At 33.2% G+C, this 27,711-nt stretch overlaps 1 protein-coding gene and 1 long non-coding RNA gene across 3 annotated transcripts; one reads left to right on the top strand and one right to left on the bottom strand.

Annotated features, from left to right (window-relative positions):
* The first annotated feature begins 1,831 nt into the window (after nucleotides 1-1,831).
* ArfGAP3 (ADP-ribosylation factor GTPase activating protein 3) lies at nucleotides 1,832-27,458 on the top strand. 2 transcript variants are annotated; one of them, XM_085961253.1, is made up of 12 exons: nucleotides 1,832-1,937; nucleotides 2,085-2,276; nucleotides 7,184-7,315; nucleotides 11,897-11,950; nucleotides 16,921-17,103; nucleotides 18,816-18,914; nucleotides 20,167-20,321; nucleotides 22,007-22,147; nucleotides 23,056-23,252; nucleotides 23,588-23,762; nucleotides 24,818-24,879; nucleotides 25,510-27,458. In XM_085961253.1, the coding sequence occupies exons 1-12, from the start codon at nucleotides 1,854-1,856 to the stop codon at nucleotides 25,659-25,661; spliced, it is 1,626 nt and encodes a 541-aa protein (XP_085817379.1). In that variant the 5' UTR covers nucleotides 1,832-1,853; the 3' UTR covers nucleotides 25,662-27,458. The 2 variants fall into 2 exon arrangements, with proteins under 2 accessions (XP_085817379.1, XP_085817378.1); XM_085961252.1 differs by having other exon boundaries at nucleotides 1,841-1,937; nucleotides 11,897-12,049.
* Nucleotides 3,595-6,703, bottom strand: LOC147078153 (uncharacterized). The gene is made up of 3 exons (XR_015072280.1): nucleotides 6,533-6,703; nucleotides 4,033-4,258; nucleotides 3,595-3,728 (listed from the first exon to the last, which is right to left on the bottom strand). It is a non-coding gene; the product is annotated as an uncharacterized LOC147078153 (long non-coding RNA).
* Nucleotides 27,459-27,711: the final 253 nt, after the last annotated feature.

The raw sequence follows: 27,711 nt of genomic DNA, 5'->3' as shown, positions 1-27,711 counted from the left end.
GTGCTGGAGAACTATTACAAATCATTTTTTGCCGTGTTTTTATTTATCTAAGCCCAAAGGTATAGTTTATTGGCTTTCAATTTCAATGCTTAAAATCATTCCGATAATTTTCATCTTTGGGGGGTGCCAGGGCCCCTTGGCTCCCCCCCTGGGTGCGCCACTGTAGGGAGGCAATTATCCTCCTTAATTGCTTCAACAGGGACGTGGTAAATATATATATAAATTTGTATTAAACAGGATATCCAGTTCCACTTTTGACTACAAATCAAAAATGAAATAGTTTTACTATTTTTGGCGGGAACTGACAGATGATTTTGACCTTAGCTGGTATCTACGTAGGCAAAGACAACAGGAATGTTAAGCTATATCCATAGACTATATATTGCCGGCCGAAAAACAATATTAATTAAAATAATTTTATTTACACGCTGTCATTTGAAACGATAAAATAAATAATAAGTACTTATAATTTATTTATCGGTTGTATTGATATTGATACACAAATTGAAGACCTGATAAAAAATAAAAAAGTTTTTTGGGTGGTTTTATTTCAAAGAGATTGGACTCCTTATTTACTTAACGTTCACTAAATATTTCATTTCAAATATCTCACGCACTGAGAAAAAAAAGTATGCAAACACGCGCATTAGCTATGCGACAAGAGATTTCAGGGTCATAAAGTCAGGTTTTGCATACAAAATTTAAAAATCAAAAATAGCGCGCTGGATATAAGTGAAAAAGCAATAAAAAAAAACGTGCACTAACGTTCATAAGTACCGAAGCACAAGAAATGTCTACAATTTAATTTTTATAAAAAAATCCAAGTTTAGTGACACAAGTATCCAGCATTCAGCTGGTTCACCCAAATTGAATTTCGAGCAACCCCCTGAATGTGCGTGCACAAACATGCACTAGCGATTTAAAAACGAACGTACTAAAAAGGGTTGAAATTTCACCATTGGATGATTCAATGCTTAGCTGGAATACCCAATTGGAAATTGGAATTTTTTCGGTTATTATAGGTGCACCAAAGAAATTGGACTTGGATTGGATTTGTAGGGGATCATTGATGTGAGGGCCAATGGCGTTGTGACGAGGAGAGATGAGAAGTCGTTGTCGTGATTATGAAGGTGTGAGTTTATTTAAATTGCATAAGCACAGGTGTGCAATTGTTACAATAATGTGAATCACAGCACAGAGCGATGTGCTTCGGTCGAAAACTTACAATCTAATAATTCTCTTTTTATCAATCATGACGTACTGATTATTATTTTATCAACTTATAATTATATAATAATTAGGCTATTAACTAACTAAGTGAGAACAGATATACAAAGATTATTGTCTCGGCAGCGCTCGAAATGGAAAAGTTTACGAACCGGAGCGCTTGACAAATTTTCTGAAGATATTTACATAGTCATCAAATCGTAGGTATGTGTATTTTATGAAAATAAGTTTGTCAGATTTTCTATTCTATGGCCTATCTAGCTCAGACGGTCAACATATTTTTCTACGAGACGGAGCGACAATTTTACAAATTTCACGAGCCGGAACGGCGCTCCGGTGCGTTCCGTTCCATTTCGAGCCCTGTGTCGCGGTCATTGATCTACAAAGTTAGCTATAACTTGATACCTACATGGAAATGTATATTAATTCAATTTGTAATATGTAATATCGCCAGATTTGAGGTGCACAATCGAAAAAATTCGTGCACAAACGTGCATTAATTTTGCACAAAGGTACGAAAAAATTGGAGTTGTAACATTGGATGTTCCAGGTAAATGGACCATGAATCATCGTCTCGATAAATAATATTTTTACACGGGGAACACTTATGTGACGTTAGTGACAACATGTCAAAAATGGCTGACTCTTGCCCAAGTAAGGGCGAAATTGAATCAATATTTATTAAATTACGAGCAGTTCCTGCTAATAAAGTGAGTACATATTTGATGCAAATTGTTTATAATTATGTCATATTTTTATATTCATATAAAATTGTGGCAATATTGTCTTATGTTTTGGTTGGTTTAGTGATTCTGTGTTTGAGCAATTCATTAGTTTTTTTGTTTTCCTTATTACAGGCGTGCTTCGACTGCAGTGCAAAAAATCCAACATGGTCCTCGGTGACGTACGGTGTATTTATTTGCATAGATTGCTCCGCTGTCCACCGAAGTCTCGGAGTTCATTTAACATTTGTTCGATCCACTCAACTTGACACCAACTGGACATGGTCCCAAATAAGAAATATGCAGCTAGGAGGCAATGCGAATGCGGTAAGCAGCGATAACCATGATCACAATTATCAAATTATCTTAATCTAGTTTTTAATAGTTCCATTGTTATTAAAATTGGTTTTTCAAATATTTTTTTCCATTCATGCAAATGCTTTTTTATTATGGATAAAACTCAAGGTAACCAAAGTTCAATTGATGCTAATACGTGTATGTTGTGAAATTACAACTTGTTTGGGTATTAATCCTTCACTGTAATGTATTTTAAAGTCATACCAAAAGATGCTGCTGCGATGCAGGGTTCTGTAGTCAATTAAATTTCATCAATCTATTAAAAGAGTATGGGGTAATTTTATAGTACCTACTTAATATGCAGCAAGGTCCTAGTTTCAATTCCGGGTGAGGTCATTTTCAAATTTATTTATGTTATCCTCTTGAGACCCGAGATAGAACCAGTCATGAGAAAAAATATTTGTGCATTTTACTGTTCAATAAATATTATTAAGATCACAAAAAAAAAATTAAAATATTTTTTTTACTATATATTAACTAAAATCCACTACGTGCACGTGAGTGCATCTCAGGTCACAATAGAGTACAATATTGGATGCAGTACAAACAATGAAATGAAACAAAAACAATGTGATATCCATATAATGATACAATTTTATTAGAAAAATAATACAATAATCATAATAATATAATGGTGATTGGAAAATTATATTTATTTAGATTAAAAATATAGTACATTAACGGTCAAAACCCTAAAATACTACACATTAATTAGCGCACTTCAGGGAATAGGTTTAGGGACAACCATTCTTTGCTGTAGAAGTAGATCTGTGTTTACTCAGTGTGTTATTGAAGCTAATGGTGAAGAGTTTCTTGGATGACCTTGTATCGATGATGATACTGATGGCTAAGTGACTTTCATACCAAATCGTAGGGTTTGCAAGTCTGATTTTCCATGACTATGAAGTATTCCAATCACAGTGAATATTTTCTTTCCTATAAGTTTGCATGTACAATGAGCAAACAATTTCATGTCCATGTCCAACAAGTCCATGTCCACAGTGGTCAAAGATCCTCACAGTTTACATGCTTGATGTCCTGTGAAGGCAAACACACCACTGTGAAGATTAATGCGGCTCATCGACTTGTAATCAGTATTTTACAACAGCTGACTGAGTGATGCATATCGTTCTTCGTCTTCTTTGAATCATAACACGTATTGGCCTGAAATAACGAATCGGTGAGGTTGAAGCTGGTAAAAAAGTCATATGTGTAGACGTACAAGGGCAGTTGTTGTGAAGCCAAAGTAACATCACAGCGTTGCATTGAGATTGTATCGTATCTTCATCAGATAGGTAGGATTCACTTCCCCACATGAAGAATAATTTATAGAGCAATTGGAGTCCAGCACCCAATAAACCATATATGGCCATGAACTGAACTCTTCAGCTCAGCATCATTCGTCTTATTAGGCTCAGCGTACTGAAACAATAGAAAATACAATACTATGAATTAATCGATACATTTATTCCTATTTATTAAGTATTCAACACCAGGAATATAAATACTAATGGCCAATAGTATTAATCACTAGGTATATTAAGTATATTAATTATTCTGTCCATCGAATCCTCAATATGGAGATCACAAAGCCCTTTCATCACAAACTGTATCAATTTAATTGGTACTTAATTGATTTTTTAGCAGTGCGTGCACTTGCCTAATAAAATGATAAGTTTGATATTTATGACTAAATGATAAAGTAATATAATATGAGCATTGATACCTTATGGTTTCATAAGCCAGGATAGGATCCTGGATTGTGATTTTGAAGGATGTATCTCAGCCTCTAGCAGTGAGTAAAGTTCACTGGTTCTCCAGAATAAAGTCATCATCTGGGCCCAGGAAATGAATGTGAACATCATTGCTGTCGTCAGGGTTATATCCTCCACCAACTTCGACATCATTATCACTCAAAATATCACCAATATGCTGGCTATTCAAGGATTCGTCTAAATGTAAACAAAAAACATAACCTCAATAAATCAGATATACTAATGTCAAAATATAAGACCTGAGTTACTCATGTGTGTACCGAATTTTGAAACTATGATTATAATATTTTACAAAAGCGTAAAGATAATTTAAAGTATACGGAATATTACTGTACGACAACATTATTTAGGCAACAACAGGAAGTCGCTCTTATCGCGTATAGAATATTTCACAGTGTTGTCATTTTTTGAGAAAACATATCCCGCGAAATTAGGTTTTAAGTTTATATCAATTCTATTCTCAGTAAGTTTATAAGTACATTAATTTATAAGTCTAATTATTGTTCAATAAATATCAATAGAATTTTTTTTTCAAATAATTTCACCTCTTAATTATTACTATTATATTAGGTTAATTATTACAGTGTAATTATTGAATTTGGAAGGAAATGTATCATTGAACCCACATTAACTGATAATATTGCTGCAGGTATTTATTAATGAAATAACTAGAACAAAAATTATGAGTAAAAAAGTAGAAGTGAAAGATATAACATATTCAATATTATATTGATGACCCAATCACATGTTTTATAATTTACAAATGATGTCTTTATAGTAAAATTGTTGTAGAAACACATACTGTGAAAATAATTTTCTATAAATTAAATTATATCCACCTTACATAAAATTTAAAACAATATGTACCTACTTATCGGTTTAAAAATTAGGAAAAAATAGGACAATTCATTAACTAACTAATGATCATTTATACTTAACCCTTTTACTCCCACGGGGCCGATATTTCGGCCCACCATACCTATGCGAAAACTCCATCTGGGCCGATCCATCGGCCGAAAGTTTGGAACTAAATTTACGATTTATTCCAAATTTTTTCCCGTCATATTTCGTCTCGTGTAGACGAATCATTATATTCACTGTGTGTTGAGTGTGAGTAACATTTATTTTAGTGTCGGCTTTATTTATAAATATGTCACACCCTATTAACTCACAAGTCATAATTGCTCTGCTGTCGAACTTGAGACCAAAGAGGGTCATAAAAATAATAAAACATTATTTTTATGACACATTTTAAATTCTGATATTTCTTTTAGTTGTTTTATGATTCATATATCACATTACAAAATGAAGTTTGTAATTTTTGAACTAACAATGGATGCCACTGTACTTTTGGTAAGATGGTGAAAAAATACATGAATATAAATATTATTATAAATGATTTAGTGCTTTGAGACTTATTTTTTGAAATTACTTCATTCCATATCAGTTAGTCGTCGATACTATATCGAATTCTCTTGCGATTTCGTGAATTGAATAATATTCTTGAATACCTTGGACACTATACGATTTTTTTGATTACTTTATAAAAATTCTATTTCATAGATAAATAATAATTTGTTTATTTTTTTTTCTGTTACTACATAAGGATAGATTATATTATAAAATTTGATAAATCAATTATAAATAAAAAAATGTTGTCACACTTGTTTTGTTGTTCAAACATAGTTTTATCCGTTCATTTCTAAATAAATATTGATACATTATTTTTTTCTTTTGTTTGATTGATGTAAACTATCAATATTATTACTAATTATTGCTTTATACACCATTGAGAACACACAAAAAAATTTCAAATTTTTAAAACATGTGTAGAATTAGTTATTTAAAAAAAACTAAATCTACGATTTTTTGTCAAAAAACGCTTGGGAGTTTTCGCATATGCTAGGCTAAATCAGCTGGGAGTAAAAGAGTTAATTATTATACGTCTAAAAATATTAATAAAATAGATTACGATACACATAACTTTATAATATACAAACATAATTTCCAGTATTTGGGGAAATATTTCTAGTATTACAACACTGAATTTTGACATACCTGACATGACAGGAACCCGTAAAATGGGCTTGTTGAAAGTATTGTATAGGCTCACCTTTTAAATACGACTCTTTTTCTTCTTCGCAATAAATCAAAAGTTTACTGATAATAATTCGAACATCATTTCGTATTGTGTTAGACATCTTTTGAATATAAAAAGCTTCAAATTACGTAAATTGATAGATGCGTCCAATACGAAATGTCAAAAATGTAATGAAAAATTTGGGGGCGTTCCTAATTTGAAACCGGAAGTTCGATTAGCTGTACGTAGTTCACAGATTTGCCACGTAGCCAAGATGAAGTTGCCGGACAATACTATGATTCATTGTGAAACTAAATACATCATTGGTTTTTAATATAAATAAATATTAATATTTAATTAAAAGCACTTACTTGTCAGAGTTGACTTTTTAGCCGCCATTTTTGTCTTGTGCAAATATCCATAACTTCAAAGTCAAAATAACAATTTATTTTAAAACTACATAGGCTAGTGTTTTGCTCTAGTGGTAGAAAAATATACTATCTATACCACTGTAGTCAAATGCGGTTCAAGTATCCATTCAAATCATTACTAAAAAATATTTAAATAACGTCCACATATGTGTACCTCAGGACGCAAGAGGTTATATACCTATTTAATATGGTGAACATTACAAATTTAAGGCATTTACACCATGACATAACTAAGAAAACAAGTGTAAATAATATTTAAGTAAATGTGCTGCAGATACCCGCATGAGCTTTTATATATTTTTTTAACGAAAACAGTTTATTCAATGTAGACAATTATATTAAATACCTTTTTCTGTCGGCGCAGATGCTTTTCGATCCAATAATTGTTAATTTAAAATTTTCATACATTTTGATGCATCATTATCACACACTGAGATTATATTAGGTTGGGGTAGTTTTGGTTTGGTTTGGTCTAAAAAGGAAGTTATAAAATCTCATGCGGGCATCTGCGGCATATTTACCCTTTCTTTTTAGACCAAACCTAACCTATCCCAACCAAATATAACCTATCTTTTCCTCTGTTTTTCGCAGGCTCAATTTTTCCGTCAACACAATTTGCAAACAGATGATGCGAGGCAGAAGTACAGCTCGCGGGTGGCGCAGATGTACAAGGACAAGCTTTATTCTATCTCTGCCAACGCCATGAAGATCTATGGAACCAAAGTAATCATCCTTTCTTCTTATACTTAGAATAATAATAATGAGGGGCACAGCCGTAGTGATATGATGGCCAACTTAGGGAAATGTATCAAATGTATTATAGGCCACCTAACAAGTGGGGGAGTTTGTTTTGTTGATATTTTGTCAATTTGTGTATGCATTTTACATTATTATGAATGTCATGACATTGAAGCTTGTATGCAGTGTTGGTAATGATGGATGTTTTCCCACAAATGCGATCTAGTGAATCGGTCATGTATCATTGTATCAGTCGCTAATTGAGAAAACATTTTTCTCAACTGGTAAAAAATGTGTCAAGATATTGTATAAAAACAAATATCAAATCAGTTATAAAAGAACGAAATTAAATAATGTTGTACCAAATCAAACTAAACGACGAATTTGTTCTAATCAATAAAATTATATAATATTATGTTTAATTGCTCTTTTGTGATTAAACCTTGTAATAGTAAAGTTCTTTTTTTTACGTAAATTACAGAATACACTTGTTTATGACATTTTAGAATACATTTTTTTTCATAAATTATACCTATTAGAGACAAATAAGACAGTTTTATTGACTTGCTAACGATTTTCGAAAATGAAAACTGCTGTTTTTGTTTCTAGAGCTCTTTACAAATTAACATTATTATCCTTAGTCAAAAAACCTTCATACAGTGCCCTTGATGGTTTGCTTGGGCCACCAAAAATTCTGATAGTATGTAACATATTTGCGATTGAATGATATTGGTCAATTACATTCTGTGTTTTGTCACATTAGTGGAAATTTATTTATTTATTTAATGTTCTATCTATGATACAGGGTTTATTATGTAAAAACAACTTTAAATAATACATTTTGGTGGCAAATTGATTAATAAAACGAAACATAAATATGTAGATAGCGTTCTATGTTTGAATTTGAAATAATCTGTCTTCAGTGGCATGCGTTATTGTGTTATGTTTAACTGAATCTACATGAAACCATAATAAAATTGGAAAGGTCAATAGATAATGCATTTTAAATGTTTCTTTTTGTTGCCGTGGACAAAATATAAATAATGCGGATTAATCATTTAAATATGTGACAATAATTATTGTCATGTTGACACGGATTATTAATATTATATTTTGCAATTGATTGTTTAACAGGAAATAAAAGATAACAATATGGAGGTCATCAAGTAATTTTATTGTGGATAACCTGCTTATTTTAATGTCACATTTGATGTCCACACTTGCAGTTCGGTTTTATATTCATTATGCAATGTTGCAATCAAAAATTGACTGTTCATCATACTTGCCCATATATTATTATGTTGTAGCTATAAATATTGACAATGAATTAGGACAATTGAGTCACGTCTCATACTTTTAGTACGGTTGGACAATCACATTAAAAAAAATTTAGTGATTCCCTTTTTTGAATGATACAATTATGTCAAACAATATTGGAAATGATAAAACATTATATACATGTATATTTTGAAAAACCTCTGATAGGTACGAGGGTGGGTCAATAAGTCCTTAGAAAAGCCGACAGGTGGCGCGACTAGTACTGTAAGCCGTTTGTTTTCATGCAGCGGCACTACCGATTCAGTATGCTGCGAAGTTTCAATCAGATTGGTCGGGTTGTTGTGTGTTTCTCGAACATTTAAAAAAAAAATTTGCTTGTGGAAAATGGTAAAATGGAAAATGGAGAAAATTGAGTTTAGAGCTGTTATTAAACATTTTAATATAAAAGGGTTAACAGCGAAGGAAATAAAAAATGAGTTGGATTTAGTTCACGGCATATCTGCTCCTTCACTTGCAACTATTTATAACTGGTTAAATGAATTTAAACGTGGTCGTACATCAACAAAGGATGAACCACGCTCAGGACGTCCTGTAGAGGTGACTACACCAGAAATGATAAATAAAATCCACGATATGGTGTTAAGTGACCGAAGATTAAAGTTGAGTGTGATAATTGAGGTTACAGGGATCTCAAAAGGTAGCGTCATTTCTATTTTACATGACAAATTGGGCATGAAAAAAAATTCTGCAAGATGGGTGCCGCGTTTGCTCACAGTCGACAATAAACGCAATAGGGTGGTGGCCTCTAAAGCCCTGTTGTCGCTCATGCAACGCAATCCGGATGAATTTTTTCGTCGCTTTGTGACTGTAGATGAAACATGGATACACCACTATACTCCCGAGACGAAAGAACAGTCAAAGCAGTGGATTGCGAAAGGCGAACCATGTCCAAAGAAGGCGAAAACCGTAAAATCAGCTGGTAAGGTTATGGCTACTGTATTTTGGGATGCACGTGGAATTATTTTCGTTGACTATTTGAAAAAAGGAAAAACAATAACAGGGGATTATTATGCATCTTTATTGGACCAGTTAAAAAACAAAATTGAAGAAAAACGGCCTCATTTAAACAGGAAAAAAATCCTCTTTCATCAGGACAATGCCCGTGTTCACACATGTTTACGATCAATGGCTAAAATTGAAGAATTGAAGTTCGAATTGGTCGACCACCCACCGTATTCGCCAGATTTAGCCCCCAGTGACTTTTTCCTTTTCCCAAACTTAAAAAAATGGCTAAGTGGACAACGTTTTTTTTCAAATGAAGAAGTCATCGATCGGACAAATGCTTATTTTGAGGAGCTTCCGAAAACTTATTTTTCTGACGGTTTAAAAAAAATTGAGAAACGTCTAACCAAGTGTATTGAGCTCCAAGGAGATTATGTTGAGAAATAAAAAAAAAATACAAAAATAAAAACTGTTTTAATGCTTTTTTCTAAGGAATTATTGACCCACCCTCGTATATACCTACTACATAAAAAAAATTGATGCCAATGTGCTTTACCAATTAAGCTACCAGCGTACTACTTAATTATGATGAATTTAACTGGTAGTTCTTACATTGAATGCTTATCAAATTGCGTTAATGCTGGCTATCGGTTTTCTTGTTTTAAATTAATGTATCAATTAAGTGCCCTAATTACTAACCCAATGCCTGGATCACTCTAAATTTTAGTTATAACGTACTAGCATTTGGTAATAATTGAATAAATTGTTTGTTTTTTAACTAGTGGGTATATCTGAGGTGTTTCCAAAATATGTATATATTCAATAACATAGAATGTTACATTCTCAAATCTTGTGAATTATTCGTTGATTAAAACAAATGGTTATTTACACCTTGTACGCGATTGCACCTATCGACCATATCGTGGGTATTCTGCGAATAAGCATTAAGTCAAAAATACTAGTTTTGAGATAATCGAGTTTGAAAATTTGGACGGTCTTAACTTTTTTTATATATATAAAAAGCAAATTCCTTTCTGCGATATTGCTTTGAGTATGACTAAGTGCAGTTTCGCACGCAGAATTTTGTGAATATAGCCTGAGAATGAGAGAAGCAAATGCACTAAGTCATTTTAGTGCTTTTTCTCTGAATAGATGTATGTCTTTTTGACTTATAACATAAATTATCTTTGCCAGTTTTATAGATATGACTATATGATATGTGTTTTTGTAGACTATAGAGCGTACTCTTAATAAGATTACCTCATCATTAAGTCAAAACAGCAAAATTTTGACTTAGTGCTTTTTCGCAGAATACCCACGATATGGACAATGTTTTTTATTCAATGAACTATCATTATTTAGAATATTGAGATGAATAATCGCAAATAACATTGCAATACGTAAAGCATGCAAAATTTGAAAACAGACTGCCATCTTGTGGGATTTATGATAATATGATTTGGCAACACTGACTAGACTGACAACTGGACGACGGACATAATATGAACACTGTAAGGGTGAATGAAATGCGCAAAGGAGTACACGTACGTTACGATTTAAACCCGCAAGCTTGATATAAAGTATTCACTTGTAATGACTCAATGACTCATGCGGATGGTGTACTTTCATATTTCAATAATGCATAATATATGTGCTGCAAATGGCACTATGCATTGTAATGAACTTTTGATTGGCACAATAAATATTAGACTTGCTGATTCAAATCGTAACGTATGTGTATTTCTTCATGCATTTCATTTATCTGCGTGATGCCCAGATGGCCGTTGTCCAAGCGTCAAGTCAGTGGCGGCGAATCGTCCCATTTCGGATCTTGTTTATATTTCAATGTTGTACTATGGCCTCCAATCCAACCACACAAAACTTTCTGGAAGATGCTGTAATGCCGTAATCCTTCAAGGCAATGTCTTGCTTTTGAATGACATCTGTTATTAGAATATTTGAATAAAAAATGTAGATTGAAATCTCTGCAGAATTTTTTTAATTCAGACCATTGGACTGTATCCATATTAAAGTTAAATAAAAAGACAAAACATTTAATCAATTCTGCAAAAAGATTGCTGGATCTTTAAATGGATAATGCACTTAATTTTCCCATCACTGCGGTTGTTAAATTGACGGTTGTACGAATATTCAAAGTGACAGATTCGATTTTTACAACAGTAGTTTAAATAGAAATATGGCCGCCTTTACTGACAATTTTAACGTAATATACGAAAAGCCTGCGATCTGTTGAGTGTATTCATAAATGTTGTTTTGTGTGCGCAGGTGTTCATAGACACACACCATGATCACAGCGAGCCCAAGGAGGAAAAAAAAGAGGTAGATTTCTTCGAGGAGCACACTAATGAGAGTGATTTTGTGCCTTTTGAGACTAACCAATCACTATCGAAGACCATTAATTCATCCAATCATCAACAGGTAAGTACTCTATGTTTTAGGTTTGTTTTTTGTATTGGAAATACACAGTATTAGGTGTTTTTTTGTTGTTGTAACAAATTTACTTTTCTTAATAATAGATTATCTATACTTTGGTTTTACATGTGCACAGATGTTTTAGTAATCAAAATAATTAACGTACATTTATGGCCAATTAATGAACTGTGTTTTTAGCATTGATTAGTTGAGCACTACATACTATTGCGAATTTTAGAAAATATTTTAAATGCTAATAATTATGCAAATTGCGTCTGTGGTTCACAGAAACACTGATAGATGTAACTGAACTTAAGACTAAGGGGATGTTCTTTGTTTCCTAACGTATGCAATTTTCAATTTGGTTAAATAAGCCTTTTTTATTTGGTTTTTTGTTTGTCATCGTGTGTTCTTTCACCTTCTTTCCTCAATGTTTCGGGCTTGTCACAAAGGCCATTCTCGAGAGAAAATATATTGAAATGTACTGTCAGGTGTACGAATGCGAATACTGCTCTAAATGTGTTCAAAAGGATTCCGTAAAACTGACATTGAACGATGCTCTAAGTAAAAGGGGAGTAATAGTTTACTGTGTTGGTTGCGACCCGAGATGGTAGATGACATATTGTATTTTTCTGAAAAAGTCAGAAGCTATATGGAGGCCCTCGTAGTCCAGTGCGTAAAGCGTTGGCCTTTCACCCGGTGGCTCCGGGCTCTATTCCGGTTAGGTCACAATATATCTGTGTGTTTTTCTCAAAGTCTGGTTGTTTGTGATTGTTTCATTTCTTTTTATTAACTACACTACTGTCATTGGGCATTATGGCCTGTTGTAGTGTTAAAATTTGTTAATAATGGCCTAAAGACATTACCATCGTGTCACATGCTGTCACGCTGAGATAGAGATAGTGATCATTCAAAATATACTGCGGAATGGCAAGACAGTTTGAATTTCTCAGCATGAGAGCATGTGACATGATCGTAATGTGCCCGGACTTAAAGTGTTTTATCCAAGTTGTTTTTTTGTTTTTATCGACAAAAATCTTTAGGCCAGTGGTGCACAACCTATTTGAAAGAAGGGCCATTTTTTCCATTTTCTAATATATAAATAAGATATATTATACTAGACGAAACATCCATTTCAATATTTTAAATTTAATAGTAACATATAAGCTACTCCAATCACTCTCCACTCTGCATTATGTACATACGTATTTGCATGATAGAATTTAGTATATAGGAAATTAGAATTTTGTCATATTCAATGAAAAATTTGGTGATGAAGAACTTATTATTTTGTGTTTGTGTTGTGCATCACTGCTCTATGCAAATGTATCAATATGGCTGATTTATAAGCTGTTTATATTCTGAAACAATCGAGGATTATAATTTGTTTTTCACAGCAAGAGAATATATGTAGATATATGATGTAGGTCCGTGGGTAGTAGGGTCCGTAGATATGTGATTGTGATTAGAACAACCAAATTATTTTTTCTTTCGACCATGTCCGATCCTAATAGGATCATATGGGCCTCCACAGAGTGGAGGTTTGTATTGACAGTTTTTGTTTTTACGTGAAATGGATGTCAGTCACTTGCTCAATCTATTAGGTTCATACTCTGACTCATACACAAATTGAAAAATAATATGTGTACTTGCCAGACCCAGGAATCGAACCTGGGACCCACGACGCAATTGGCCAACGCTTAAGCCGCGCGGCCACCGTGGGTGTATTTTACTACTATTTAATATCTTTTATGTTCGTACAATGTCAAATTGAAAAATTCAATTAATGTTAGTCGGCCTAGTCACACACGTTTACCTATCTTTTTTTTACGTTACTGCAGTTTTATTTGTCTCGTGATCAAATCTGTTTTGTGCGCGCGCACTGCAGATACTGCAGAAGCAACGATGATAAATTAAAATGACCCACAGTTCAAATAGAATTATTGACATACAAATTCAATGACTATCTGATTTCTCTCGTGTCGGTCTTGCAGGATTAATTTAATGTGTCACCAGGCTAGACCGCATAATTGACTTTTGAATGATCTTTTCTTTTCATAGATATTTATATGGTAATACAAATGATGTATTATTATAATTTTGTTCAATTATCGGAAAATTGTTTCTTGAAATATTACTGTGGAAGCACATACATACTATTTATTAGCTTTCTCACACATAAAAATTCCACACAATCATAACTTGTCAATTTTATCTATGTAATTCATTAATCCACTCAGCTTAAGTGGAATTAGTACTACATACAGTTAAACTGGGTTTTTACGATCACGGATATAGCGAGATCTCGGATGTAACGAGGAAACATTTGTTGACATTTTAGCTTATGATTTTCTCCATACATTTATTCACTTTTATAACGAGCTACTTATCGGGTATACCGAGCTAAAATATTAAAATTTTTCTTAAAACTGTTATTAATGTGTCAGATCGTTTAAAAACATTTTGACCCTAAACAATAAAATCCGACCGGACAGGATGCCGCCGGGATCGCATTACGTTTATGACACTAGTTAAGTGTCAAAGTTTACCTACCTAATTGGTGTTTTCGCCGACTATATTGAAAAAGTATCCACGCATATGGTTGAAATTTCATGTAAAAAATCCAAGGTTTGTAAAGTCAGTAGGTACCCACCAGCGTTCATTACAATAAACAACTTTTTTTGTAGTTTATGAATGCCATGCTTGTTTCCGGGATAAATTCTAATTGTGTATATTTGTTTGAATTGCGACTTTTTGTGTTATGTGACCGCCCATTTAAAAATACCTATTCTCTGATATAACGAGTAATTCTTACAATGAGCAAATTCAGTCAGTCCCATCTTCCTCATAATAACCAAGTTAGACTGTATTGTGTTTTATTTTAATTAATACAGTGTATTTCCTCCAACAATTGACAATCACCATAAAAGAACGCCCAGGATGGGCGAATGCCTCGAGCGTCAGACTATAACGTCTCGGGGTCTCAGGGTTGAATCCTGGATCTGGCAAATACACATATTGTTTTTCAATTTGTGTTTGAGTCAGAGTATGGACCTAATAGGTTGAGCAGGTGGCTAACATCTATTTCTCATAAAAACAAAAAATCTGTTTATACAAACTTCCACACTGTGGAGGGCTATTTATGATCTTATTAGGATCAGACATGGTTAAAAACAAAACAGTAATTCAGTTGACATCCACAAAACACATTATAATTTAAGGCACTATCCGATGCTTAGAAAAAAAAATGTTTTTCGCTTGCAACAAAATATGAAGCGGTACGATGGTCTTGTCGTTTTTTGCTATAAATAGTTGGTATAATTGCCAACAAAACCCACTAAATTCGTAATGATGTATGTGTACGTTTACGTAGTTTCTTCAACTGTCTGCCAAATGGCATGGCACATTAATCCTAATGGCCGGTAAGTGTAATATCATCTCTTTGTGCCATTAGTTGAGTAATATCCTTCCATAATAGATAATACACATTGTAAAATTCTTAAGGCTGAGATAGTAGAGAAGTATTTAATAAAAAAATTTACAATTTAGAACGCATTGCAGACAGCTTAAAATCTGACATCTGCACTTTAGAATTTTCTCTTTGTAAACATAGCCCATGGTCGATATATAGTGCACACCACTATCCATAGGTTTAATTGAATATACCCCAGCTATTTCTTTTTTTTTTTCATAGTTTTGGCACCATTACAAAATATTTGCCTTCTTCATATTCTGTTGACATGTTTTTGTGCAGTGTTTTTAGGCAGGTGAGTTTAATGGTTTGTTTCCATGAAATACATCACATCACGCCTATGTAGACTTTCGGGATAGCAATTTTATCGGCTTGTTTTTGAGTGAGTTGTGGTTGCACAAATGTCCACATTGTGCAATAGCCCTATAATCTTTCTTCCATTTCTATTTATTTGATCCTTCATTATATGAGTTTTGTGATGTAGTCAAACACAGTTGATTAAAAAAAAAAAATGTACGTATATTGAGCCTCTTACAAAAGTTGCGTGGCTGAGAGCCTCTGCTGTCCTACACCCTTCCCTGCACTATAGTTTTTTTTTTTTTACTTATTTCTGAATATTATATTTAATTGTTTCTTTATTATTATGTATAATGGTTTTATTACAATGCTTGAAGATCAATTATTTTTGTGAATGTTATTTTCGTTATTATTTTAAAGCTCCTAAAGCTCCAATCAATATTCTTGTTGTATTAGACTCTCACACTGGCATTCATTGCAGAACCGATGTTAAAATGCTCACATCTTATCCAAGGGTAATTAATGGCTTAAAATCCTGCAACTGTCAAATCCACATGAAGCGCCTGGTTTCAAAAACCCCTAAAATGATTTTAAGCATATCTATAAAATCTGTGAACTTTATGTATTTATTTTTTAATTCGTTATATTCTAAAGAGTATTTTGGCTTTTCATTTTAGAGGTATTTGAAAAGCACAACATACCATTTTAGCGGGTTTTGAAATTTACCCTTATTTATGATCATACGTATTGACGGTTTTTGGCGTTTTTTAAAGATCAATTTTTGGAAATCATATAGCTAATAAAAATATCTATCTAAATATATATCTAACTCAAAAATTTTCAAAAACCGTTTTCGGGGCTTTTGAAACTAGGCGCTGCACATGTTGTTTTATAGCTGGGCATATTTGGATCCAGGATATGGACCCAATGTGTTGCAGTTAGCAAAAAACTGATTTTATTAAAAAGTCTATTAGGATACTATGAAGAAAATATTACTTAGCCCCAAGTCAGCTTATATGAAATAAAATCATTCAACTCCGAACCAATAATGTATATATCAAGATTTAATATGCAATTGAATGATACAAATGTTTTTTCTTTATTTCAGCCCGCCCCTACGCCCATGAGTCAGGCCTCGAAGCTGTCGGACAGTAGTGACACCCTTCCCAGTCAGGTCAACAGTCTGTCGGCCGGTCCAAAGGTTGACCAGCTCACCGACTCCACCCTCACTCCTGATGAGAATAGAAAACCGTCTATCGGAAACAGAAGGACACCCGCTAAGAAGAGTGGGGTATGATTGCATTTATAATATGATAAATAGTTAACATGCATTCTCTTCAATCTGTTAGGTGAATGGCTAACAACCAATCCTCTTAGAAAGATTTGTAACTCTTTATCTATGAAGTTCAGTTGATATTCATGTTATGTTCCATTGACCGGAAAAAAATGAAAGCTACTTGAAATTAATAGTATCGCAGCATAGTAGTTGTTTTCAACATTTTGCCGCAGCAGTCTTCCCTCTAAACTGTCCGGCCATATGTGTTTTTAGAAGAGTGCGCATGACAAATTGATTGTCGCACATAGCTTGTTCGAGTTAAAATCCTAAATTAAACTTGTGACTAAAAATAAATTCGTCAACATTTTTTTTTAGTACATTATTACATAATATGTATATTGAATTATTATATACCCTCACGAACATTTTGACAGTGAACATCCAGAATTTCTTGTACACACTTGCTATAATTGATTTAAATTGTAGAGAACATTAAAATACGTGAAAGTGAGCATATTGTATAATCGGGGTTGATCTCCCCAAGCACATTCCACTCTGCTTGGTTTTTAGTACTTCACTATCATTTACATACAGCATAGGTATTTCAAAACCGGTATTCCAGTATTATTTATCAATACCGAAATACTGGTTTTAAAAAACCAAAATACCGAAATTTTCGGTATTAAGAAACCACACTCGTATTTGTATAAGTTATGTGCTGATAAAATGCAAAATATTGACTGAATCCAACATAGGTGAAGTGTGTCGCTGAGTTTCAAAACCCGCTATAACACTTTTTCACTATGTTGAGAAAATCAACAAAAACTTTTTGAACTAAAAAGGTTTTTGAATGTTTCAGTAGTGTTATAGCGGGATTTGATAGACACATTGATTTTGTTTCATAAATGACAGTTAATCGTAGCGGCTTTTGAAAGAGGCGATAAAATTTTCATGTAGAGATTTTAATAACGAATCCAACGATATATATATCTTAATTATTTCAAAAAAGTGTTGTAGCGGGTTTTGAAACTCAGCGACACAAGTAACAATAAAACAAAATTCATTAAATATATCCATTTATAAAATTGTCTCGATAAATTAACATACCTACTGATGTTATTTCAAAATAAAAAACATCCGTGACAAATGTTCAATTATTCTATTATAATATTATTGAAGATTTTACAAGTGTTGAATGGAAGAAGCTTTTCCTGCAGCCCTGCTTATTTACACCTAATGAACGAGCCTTTTTGAAAGCTTTAGTTGAAATTATCAATATATTCAAATTATTTGTTAAAATCACCAATACAAGTACAATATGGATTGTGACTAAATACATCTTTTTAAATGTCACCATAATAAATGTAGGTAGGTAGGTTTTTTTTTCTATAAAATGATGTTTTTAAAGAGATTGTAATAGCTATATTTACCGATAAGTACTTCTGTTTTAACGAATACCGGTATTCAATAAGAAATACCGAAAAACCAGTATTGATATTTTCAATCAGTATTGCAATCCCTAATACAGCAGTCTCGGCGAGTACATTGATCCATCCGGTTTTAGGACGACCCTGTGGCCAGTTCCCCGTGCATTTGTCCAGCAGTTGTCCTCTCGCCGAACGACATGCTAGTCCACTGCCATGTCCTCAGCTTGGCAACCGTAATCACATCTGCTTCCGTATCAATTGATATTATATAATATAGATTAATATTCTGATTGTATACAGTTGGGAGCCAAGAAGGGAGGTCTCGGTGCTACGAAAGTCAAGACCAACTTTGATGAGATCGAACGTGAAGCGGCGATGGCGGATAAACTTAAAATGGAGGTTTGTTAAATTTGTCAATATCTATTAATTGGATAGCGTTATGCATTATCAGCCAGGTGACTAGTTTAAGAGAATGATTGTGGATCACAACAACTACTAGAAGCATTAAATTTAGCCATTCTAAAATATTTAACAAAGCGTAAATTTTTTTATTGTGAAAATTTTTTAATTACCAATTGTGTTACCGTTATCAATGGTTGATATGTTTAACATTAAGTACAATATGTTACAAAAATAAACTCTGCAATCTACACTGAATTATTTTTCAGGAAAGAGAAATTATTGAGATGTTGTCACTATAGTTATGTTTGAGGCTGTTATTACACCATACAAGATCTTTGACAAAATATCTTTTATGAAGAATAATTTATAAAATCTTTTATAACATAATAGTCTACATTTTTTAATGCCTTTTATAAAATGTATTATCTTTACCAAAGTGTTTTACAGTGTCGAAATATATAATAAATCGATTTGATGAAATTACTTGAAAAAAATACTTGAAAATTATATTAATGGCCTTCAAAGCGTGATATTGTTATAATCTCAGAAGTATCTTAAGAAACAAGTCATTGTGATCTTTAATCTAATATAAAAAAAATATCAGTAGATCTACTGAAATTTTAGTAAACATAGCAACACTGGGGTGGGGTCACTGCTTTATGGTTTGTTTCAAAATGGAAGACATAAAGAAACAGATAAACGTACGAACCAACATGCATTCATTGTCCATTTTTTAAATTTAACTTTTATAAAATATTATAAGCAGTATAAATGTTTCTTGTATTCCATTATCTGTCATTATCAGCACCGGCGCAGTAGAACGATAGTAGCGAACCTGCCAGTAAAAAAATGAACTACACCAAGTAGAGACTCATTTTGGGGTTCACCGATTCAACCGATCACCAAATAATTATAATATCGTGTCTTGCTTACTCTTAAAGAATGAAATTGGCGAGCACTTTTATGTGTAAGCAGTTATTATCGGGATAGTTTAAAATACACACTATTGACGCAAGTAAATCCATGCACATGTACAGGCGCTATAATACCAGCCTAACAATAGTAACAAGAAGAAAATAAGTTACTCATAGAATTTTAGAAAGAAATCTTGAATAGGATCTGTTTTGTTTCATAAACTATCCGTTGAGTTAGTGGTTTGTGTCTCGCCCAACATCATATTTAAAAAAAAAAAATGATTTGGTATGTGTCCGAGGTGTTTCCGAATTATAAATGTTTTGTTTGTTTGTAGGGTGTCGAGCAAAGTAATGCCCTGGCGAAAGTAGAAGAGGAGGCGGCGGTTGCCTCTCTACGGCTAGCTTACCACCAGCTCACCACTGTGGACCAGAAGAAGGGCAAAGAAATGGAGAGACTAGGCATGGGCATCACTTCTAATAAAACTAAAAGGTACACCGGTTTACTGACACTTCTTCATTATGCACAAGAGAGATGAAGTGCCGAAGTCTCGTTGTCAAATGATTATTTTTAATTTTGAGGACTCGCATTTTCATTCATAATTATATGTCCGTTTTAAATCTACGTGATAACTTCTGTCGAACTAGATCTTCTTGTCGACGTGTTAAAACTGTGAACTAATAAAAGCCCCTCCTGTTTTTAACCGCACTTAGACTGCAACGACGTCCGGTTATCGACGAGTTGTCCACGTGTTAAAACTGTGAACTAACAAGCCCCTCCTATTTAGTTAATGGCACTTCGACTACACCGACTTCCGGTTATTGCCTAGATCTTGTCGGACAGTAGGAGTTGTTTCTGTTGATTGTATGAAATTATTGGGCAATAATTTGAGTTAAATTTTGTATTACAATCTATGACACCACCTAGCAGACAATTATTATCAAACCTGATCCTTCAATCTACATCCCCAGTAAGTGGGTATTAAATTATTTATGAGGTTTGTGTTTTTAGAGTCATGCCCCCCCATTTTATCATAACCAAGTAACCGGCTCGCCTCTGCCACATATGCATAAATAAGCATTAAGTACTTACTGTTTACCTCAGTCTTACTCCTCGCCACTGTTGTATACAAGGGTGATGGTCTGCTAGCTATAATATCATGACCCCTTATTAAATGCTCACAGCATTATTAACGTTTTTTATATAACGGTTTTTTAAACTTTAGTTTGACATACATTTGGGGCTTTCGTTGTAAATGTAGGAGTAATTGAAGAGTGACATTCCAAACCGGCCTAAGTCTAAAAATCTAATTTGAGATAATCATATTTTTGTGATTTGCAATTTACCTCTTAATTTTTCGGTACAATAGAAAATTCAAAGACTCGAAAACATGAAATATAAATAACATTAAAAAGTATAGTAAAGCTTCAAAAAAATTCATTCAAAAACTGACTTTTTTTTCAAAATGGCCCTAAGTCTGTACTAAGTACAGTTTGGAAGACAATAAAGTAAAGTTGAGTATCTTTTGTGTGTACAATTATGATTGTGTAATAGAATGTGGTCATGGACAGGTCTGTTGGGATGATTAATGAATAAAAATAATATTAAATTTCTTTCACTTTATTTTATTTTTTGATAAAAAGGTAAACATTGTAACTTTTGCAGCATAATATATTATATAATAATACTACAATGTAGGAATCATCTTCTTCTTTCATCTGACATTTCTAATCTGACGTGTTATATTATATTATGGCCGCTTGGAGCGTAAATGTAGCAAAAAGAGTTCAACTGCGCATGCGCATATATCCTTAGGCGAGTTTGGAAAGAATCAACCGTTACCTTAGTGCTGTTTTGAAAAAAAAAGCACATTTCGACATGAAATTGAAGAGACTTTTTATAAAATATAAGGTTTAGTGAGACCATAGATCTCAGCACACTCTATCGGATTCCATCAAAACATGAAAATTTGCAATTTTGGACTAAGGCCGGTTTGGAATGTCACTTAAATTTTATGTGTTGTCATTTATTTTGTTTGGAAAATTAATATTTATTTAAATATCTGTTGACAATGAATCATAATTAAAAATTCTCTAGTATATAACAATCTCCGTTAGAATACATTCAGAGATAGATAAGAAGAGTATTCTAATTAAAATATTGTGTATTTGTTCTAGTGGAGTTTCGCATTCAGCCGTTGGCGATATGCAAGTAATCCAACAGGATAATGGATCCTCGCCGGAACACAGACCTACCAAAACGAGCCTCGAAGATTACGAGGATTTTGGAAGCTTTTCCTCCAGTTTCAATATGTACAGGTAATGATCATATCTTTAATGTCATCAACTTGTTTCTATCGTCTGCGAGAGGAGTTAGTTAGTGTTATAGCGCCTGTACACGTGCATGGATTTACTGGCAGCAATAGTGAGTATTTTAAACTATCGTGACAATAACTGTTTACACGTAAAAGTGCTAACTGTCTCTCCAATTCATTCTTTAAGAGTGAGCGAGACGCGATGTTGTCATTTTATGGTACTATTTTGTACTGTTTGACAGGAAGTAAAAATCGGTCAATTTGAAAATTCGTTCGTAGTTCATTTTTTTGCTGGCAGGTTCGCCACTATCGTTCTACTGGGCAGTGACAGATCGAAAAAATCCTACTGTCGCATGAATGCAATCTTGCCAACTGCAGGATAATACATGTTTACCCATATATTTTCTTTTTATGGGCGTGCTAAGACTTACTGTCAACAGTAAATCCATGCACTTGTAAACGGGGTATTACAGTGACAAAACAATAGATTTAAGCACATTATTTTTTTTCTGGGTGCAAGAAGTAGTTATTGTTTTTACATCACTTCTGTTATATCAGTTTGTCTCGTTTGGTATATCCTCAGACCTTTTCTTGGTACTTGCTTGAACTATCACATATTATTCATTTATAATAACTCATTATGTTAATTACGTATTCTGGCAATATGTCCTATCAGACATTTCTGTTGAAATTGATATTTTACAGAAACAGACTGTGTCATGGCGTCTAATGACATTTTTGTTCTATGATATTTAGACTTTAAAAATATTTGACCGGTAATTTTTGTTGTGTGGTGGAGAATGGAATTTTGTTGGCATTTTTGAGTTCTGATTACGTCGGTGGCACACTGAATATTTGTGCGTAGCGTGCTTAAATTATTGCAATTGTGAAATTGAATGATGTATATTTCAGAAATGATTCATCCAACAAAAGTCTGGAGTCCATGTTCTTTGATTCGGGCAATTCGAGAGACAGAGGTGCCGGTGCTAATTCCAACACGTCCTCTTCCGCCAGCACTTGGGAGGTTATCGAACCTGAATCTCACGGACAGTCCGTAAGGGGAATGTTCGACAGTGAACCCTCAACACCTAATAACTCCAAAGGATATAGTAAGTTCACATGCATAAGTTTTTTTTTTGTGTAACATAAAATTAACTGCGTTTTATGCATTTATATTGTATTTGTATGAAGTGTAGTTTTCTCAAAATAAATATGCATTTCGAGAGCACGGTCTGTGTAGGAAATAACTAATATATTTTAATGAATACGAAGATCACTAGTTTTTGTGTTATATTTTTTCATTCATTTTATTGGGAACATAATAATATAATTATTATAAAAACTTAAGTAACTCTATGTTTGAAAAAAAAGCATTCAATTCCAGTACAAAGCCCCATTTGACCCAGCACAAAAATCTCTTGTCTTAATGTGGACATGTTTATAGGCAATCCTACGTCTTACGGTAGCAGTTCAAGCAGTCGTCAGAATCGGCCACCCGTCGAGGACAATTCGGGAGATAGCGCTGTGAAGAAATTCGGCGGAGCCAAAGCCATCAGTTCTGATCAGTTCTTTGGAGAAGATACAGGAAACCAGTTCGAGAGGGATGCCAATTTGAATAGGTGAGTGTAGTAATGAGACGCTTTGCTGCGCATCTTCATATTCTGAAAACTTGCAAACATTTCTATTATTAGTTATTGAAAAATTGTACGTTTTTAAAATGAAAACTTTTTATGCACAGTGCAACAATTTCACTGATTGCCTGAATCCTAATGATGTGTAATAAAGAACTGTCATAGGCGATTCACAAATCGAAAAACAAGAATTGCCCACGGTTGGTCACAGTCATTCCAGTACCACCAACAAAGCTCTACTAAATTGACACTTGGTACACCCAACTATTTGGCAAAATGGATAAAAGTACACGGGGTGGATTGGATTGATTTCGAGTCAGCCGGCCAAACACGTAAATTACTCGACTCCATGGAAATTTGAACAGTAACAAAACAGAAATCTCTGGTTGACACTCAAATTAAGTACATCATGCATTTGAAGCATCAAAGAAAGTCATAAAGCATAATATCGTCAGTGTTTTGATTGGCGAAATTGAGATTTTAATAAAAAAACAATATGTGCCTCACTAGCTTTGTTGTATAAAATCGGCGAATTTGTATCTCCACACAAAAGTACTTAAAAAGGCGAATATCCACTTAGTGTTACGAATAAAAAGCGATTGTGACATATATTATTAAGCCTATCATAAAGACAGTATTCTTTCTAAGCTTTATTATAAACTTGTTAGACATTTATAATCATCCACAGGTAATTAATAAATAAATGTCAAAAGTTAAAAATCCTCCTGTAAAATAGCATTTTGGTTAATTCGACCTTTTTACAAAATACCAACGATATTATGTACTTTGGCTGTATTGTTGTTTACATACACAAATTTAATGACACTGATGATCTTGTGAGTATACGGAGAACCTTTAATGAAGTGAAGATGGGATGGTTGACGGTGATAATGAGAATACTATACACAGTTTCTATACAGTGACAAAAAAGATGTTCAAGATTATGAAAATAGAGAGAAAAACAAATAGTTTCACTAATGTCATTCTTTCGAAATGACGAACCTAATCATGTGTGGTTTCTTACATGGTTAATTTTATTTCAGATTCCAAGGTAGCACGAGTATATCATCCGCTGATTATTTTGGTGTCAATGACAGAAATCCACGTGAGTTTATAATACCTATATTTAACAATTATTTCATATTCAATGGTTACAGATTTTATAATTCATAATACATTAAGTTAATAATTACTTAGAATAATAATTATAATTTGATATATTGTGGTCTTTTTTATTCTTAATGTGGAATTTGTAGAGGTTTTACATAACTCTACAACTGAAATGTTATTGTCTATGCTCATTTGTAGAGCATAGACAATGACACAACGGAAACATATACAGTTGTCAATTAGATTTCCAAAATGTTAGACGATCCGAGCAACTCGTCCGTTCCATTAAATTATCTAAATTTAAAAGTATTATTATAAACCTGCACTTGTCAATTCATAAATTAATATACTTTCACTCCCATTTTATCCTGCCGTGTAATACGTAATTGTGCTTCATACTAAATATAAAACAATATAAACGCCTACATGTGTTTCCGTAAATGAGATTGTACAATATCACATCTCACAAACAATCATAACTGACTGAATAATATATTAACGAGGGCAAGATCCTAAACTTTGAATACCCCCGATAAGTTAACCATAAAAGAGAAGAGATGATACATATTAATGTATCATTTTTTTATGATTATGTTACATATTATAACTCCATTATTATTTAAAGGAGCGAACGCAAACAACCAGAGACAATTCAACCCGCCAGATCTGGAAGATGTACGGGAAAGTGTGAGACAGGGCGTGACCAAAGTGGCCGGCAAGCTGAGCTCCCTGGCCAACGGAGTGATGTCCTCCATCCAGGACAGATATGGCTACTGATCACCGCTCGCCTACTCCAAATATCCGATCCCACAGATGCTAACCGATAAAATTATATTGTACAATCTGACAGTCTTTTAAATAACGTTCCGTGATGCCAATATATCGCTGCACCCATAAAAAGGATTTACTTGCAATCCCCAAATTGCAGTGTTCTTGCAATAACACATTCGGTGTGAAATTGAAAATCTCTTTTTTTTATTTCGAAGAACTAAAACATTTTTAAGACAGTGATTGTCTGTACTGCTAACTATAATAATATGGTCACCAATATCTTTAGGGTGACTAGTTGCATTAAAAAACTTTCCACCTTGAAAGTCTTTAAGATAGAATAATTTTCTTTCTCAGATTATCGTTTGTGTGGAGAAGAAAATAATCAATATGTCACTTATAAACATTGATTTTTATCCTTGGCTAAAAGTTATAAAACCTGTCCTAAATTAATCTGCTGGTACCCCTACAGACACTCTGATTTGCCTATCCGTCGGCCTGGTAGTCAGCCCAACCGAATCCTGTATTCCTTGTCAAATGATTTTTGTTTCTTCAGAGCGCACGCATCATACCTTTCTAATAATTTAATAAATAGAATACAGTAGCGACAAACTGCACCAACGTTTAAATCTGATAGATGCAGCGGTGCTCTGTAAACAAACAGATTTGATCATGGCCCCCACATCCTGAAGCAGGCCCCCGGGCAAGGATCTTTGGCGGCCCCCCCACCTATCGCTAAGATTAAAGGCAGTATGACGCTCTACTGTGATGTTTTCCAAATGTTCGAGATCAAATAAAATTCAGTGTATTTTTAGCAATTAACACATAGAATTATAGAGTTGTCGAAGATCAACACACAACAACCAAAAATTGCATCGCACAACCATATATTTTACTATGGTAATAACCTCGAAGTAAAATAGCGACTTTTTTTTATTATTAGAGCAAATTTAAGATGTGTGTTTATCTCATTTAGACTCCCCTGAGACCGGGCCCCTAGGCTAGAGCCCTGTCAACCCCCACCTTGTGGGGTCGATTGACGTGGGCACCTTACCAAATTGGGACAATCGCCTAACCAAATCAGAGTATCTGTAGGGCGCTAAATGTTACATTGTATTATTATAGTATCAGTCACTATTCATTCCGCATTCCAAAATTCCAGAAATAAATTGCGCTACTTTTAATTTTATAGTTATTAATACAAACAATCACTGTTCCTATCGATCACTATAATATGAAGTTTGTCAGTATTTCTAAGATTATTTCGTCATTGTGGAATAGTTTTATTGTGAAATTCTTTTGTTTTTAGATTTTTATGCATTGGGTTGAACTTTTATTACCTGTTGAACTTGTTTACTGTTTTTTTTTGTTTTGCCTTTTCGATTAACACAAAACAAAAACACACTATTGATATGCATTCTTCTGTATAAGGTTTGATTTTTAATACATAATAGTGAATTGTACAGAATTAAAAAAAATATAGTCTTTTTGTTAATAAAATTTTTGACAAAGGTGGAATTAAGATTACACTAAATATTTTTTTTTTTTTAATAATTGTACAAAATCTGAATACAAAAATACATTGTACATTTCTGATTGTCAGAATAATTCTGTTGGCATCTTGAATGAAGGCATTTTTAAATTTGTTTTATTTTCCGAGTAGTGTTTTTTTTATTACATATTTATATAGTGAAATTTTTAATTGGCTTATATTATATAAAGCACATTCACCTGGTAAAATAATATAAACAATAGTTGCCGTACTGCTAAAAGTGGATCGATTTATTTACAGATTGTGCACACTTCAAAAAATCAGTATCCCCACATCATGTTAGTATCTAATGAAGACAATAACTCATTCATTATATATATTTCATGATTGCCAACATTATTGTAATTATTATTTTTTCAGTTCAAGTATCCATATTATCAGGTTATTTATATAAATATAATATGATATGATATGACTTTTAGCAGTATTGTAATAAATAATATCTATGATAGACTTGTCCTAAGTCATTGGTAACGTATTTCACTCGATCAATCAAAATATTATTGC

The sequence above is a fragment of the Rhyacophila brunnea genome, unplaced genomic scaffold (assembly GCF_057557595.1).
Source record: "Rhyacophila brunnea isolate RB1 unplaced genomic scaffold, BYU_Rbru_1.0 scaffold_12, whole genome shotgun sequence".
NCBI lineage: Eukaryota > Metazoa > Arthropoda > Insecta > Trichoptera > Rhyacophilidae > Rhyacophila > Rhyacophila brunnea.
The sequence above is the reverse complement of the archived record's forward strand: the minus strand, read 5'-3'. Positions and strand labels throughout refer to the sequence as shown.

Excerpts from the sequence above, each read along its gene's own strand:
- ArfGAP3 (XM_085961252.1), top strand. The coding sequence starts at position 1,854 with ATGTCAAAAATGGCTGACTCTTGCCCAAGTAAGGGCGAAATTGAATCA. Across the intron at positions 2,277-7,183 it reads TAGGAGGCAATGCGAATGCG|GCTCAATTTTTCCGTCAACA; the intron begins GTAAGCAGCGAT and ends TGTTTTTCGCAG. Across the intron at positions 18,915-20,166 it reads CGGATAAACTTAAAATGGAG|GGTGTCGAGCAAAGTAATGC; the intron begins GTTTGTTAAATT and ends GTTTGTTTGTAG.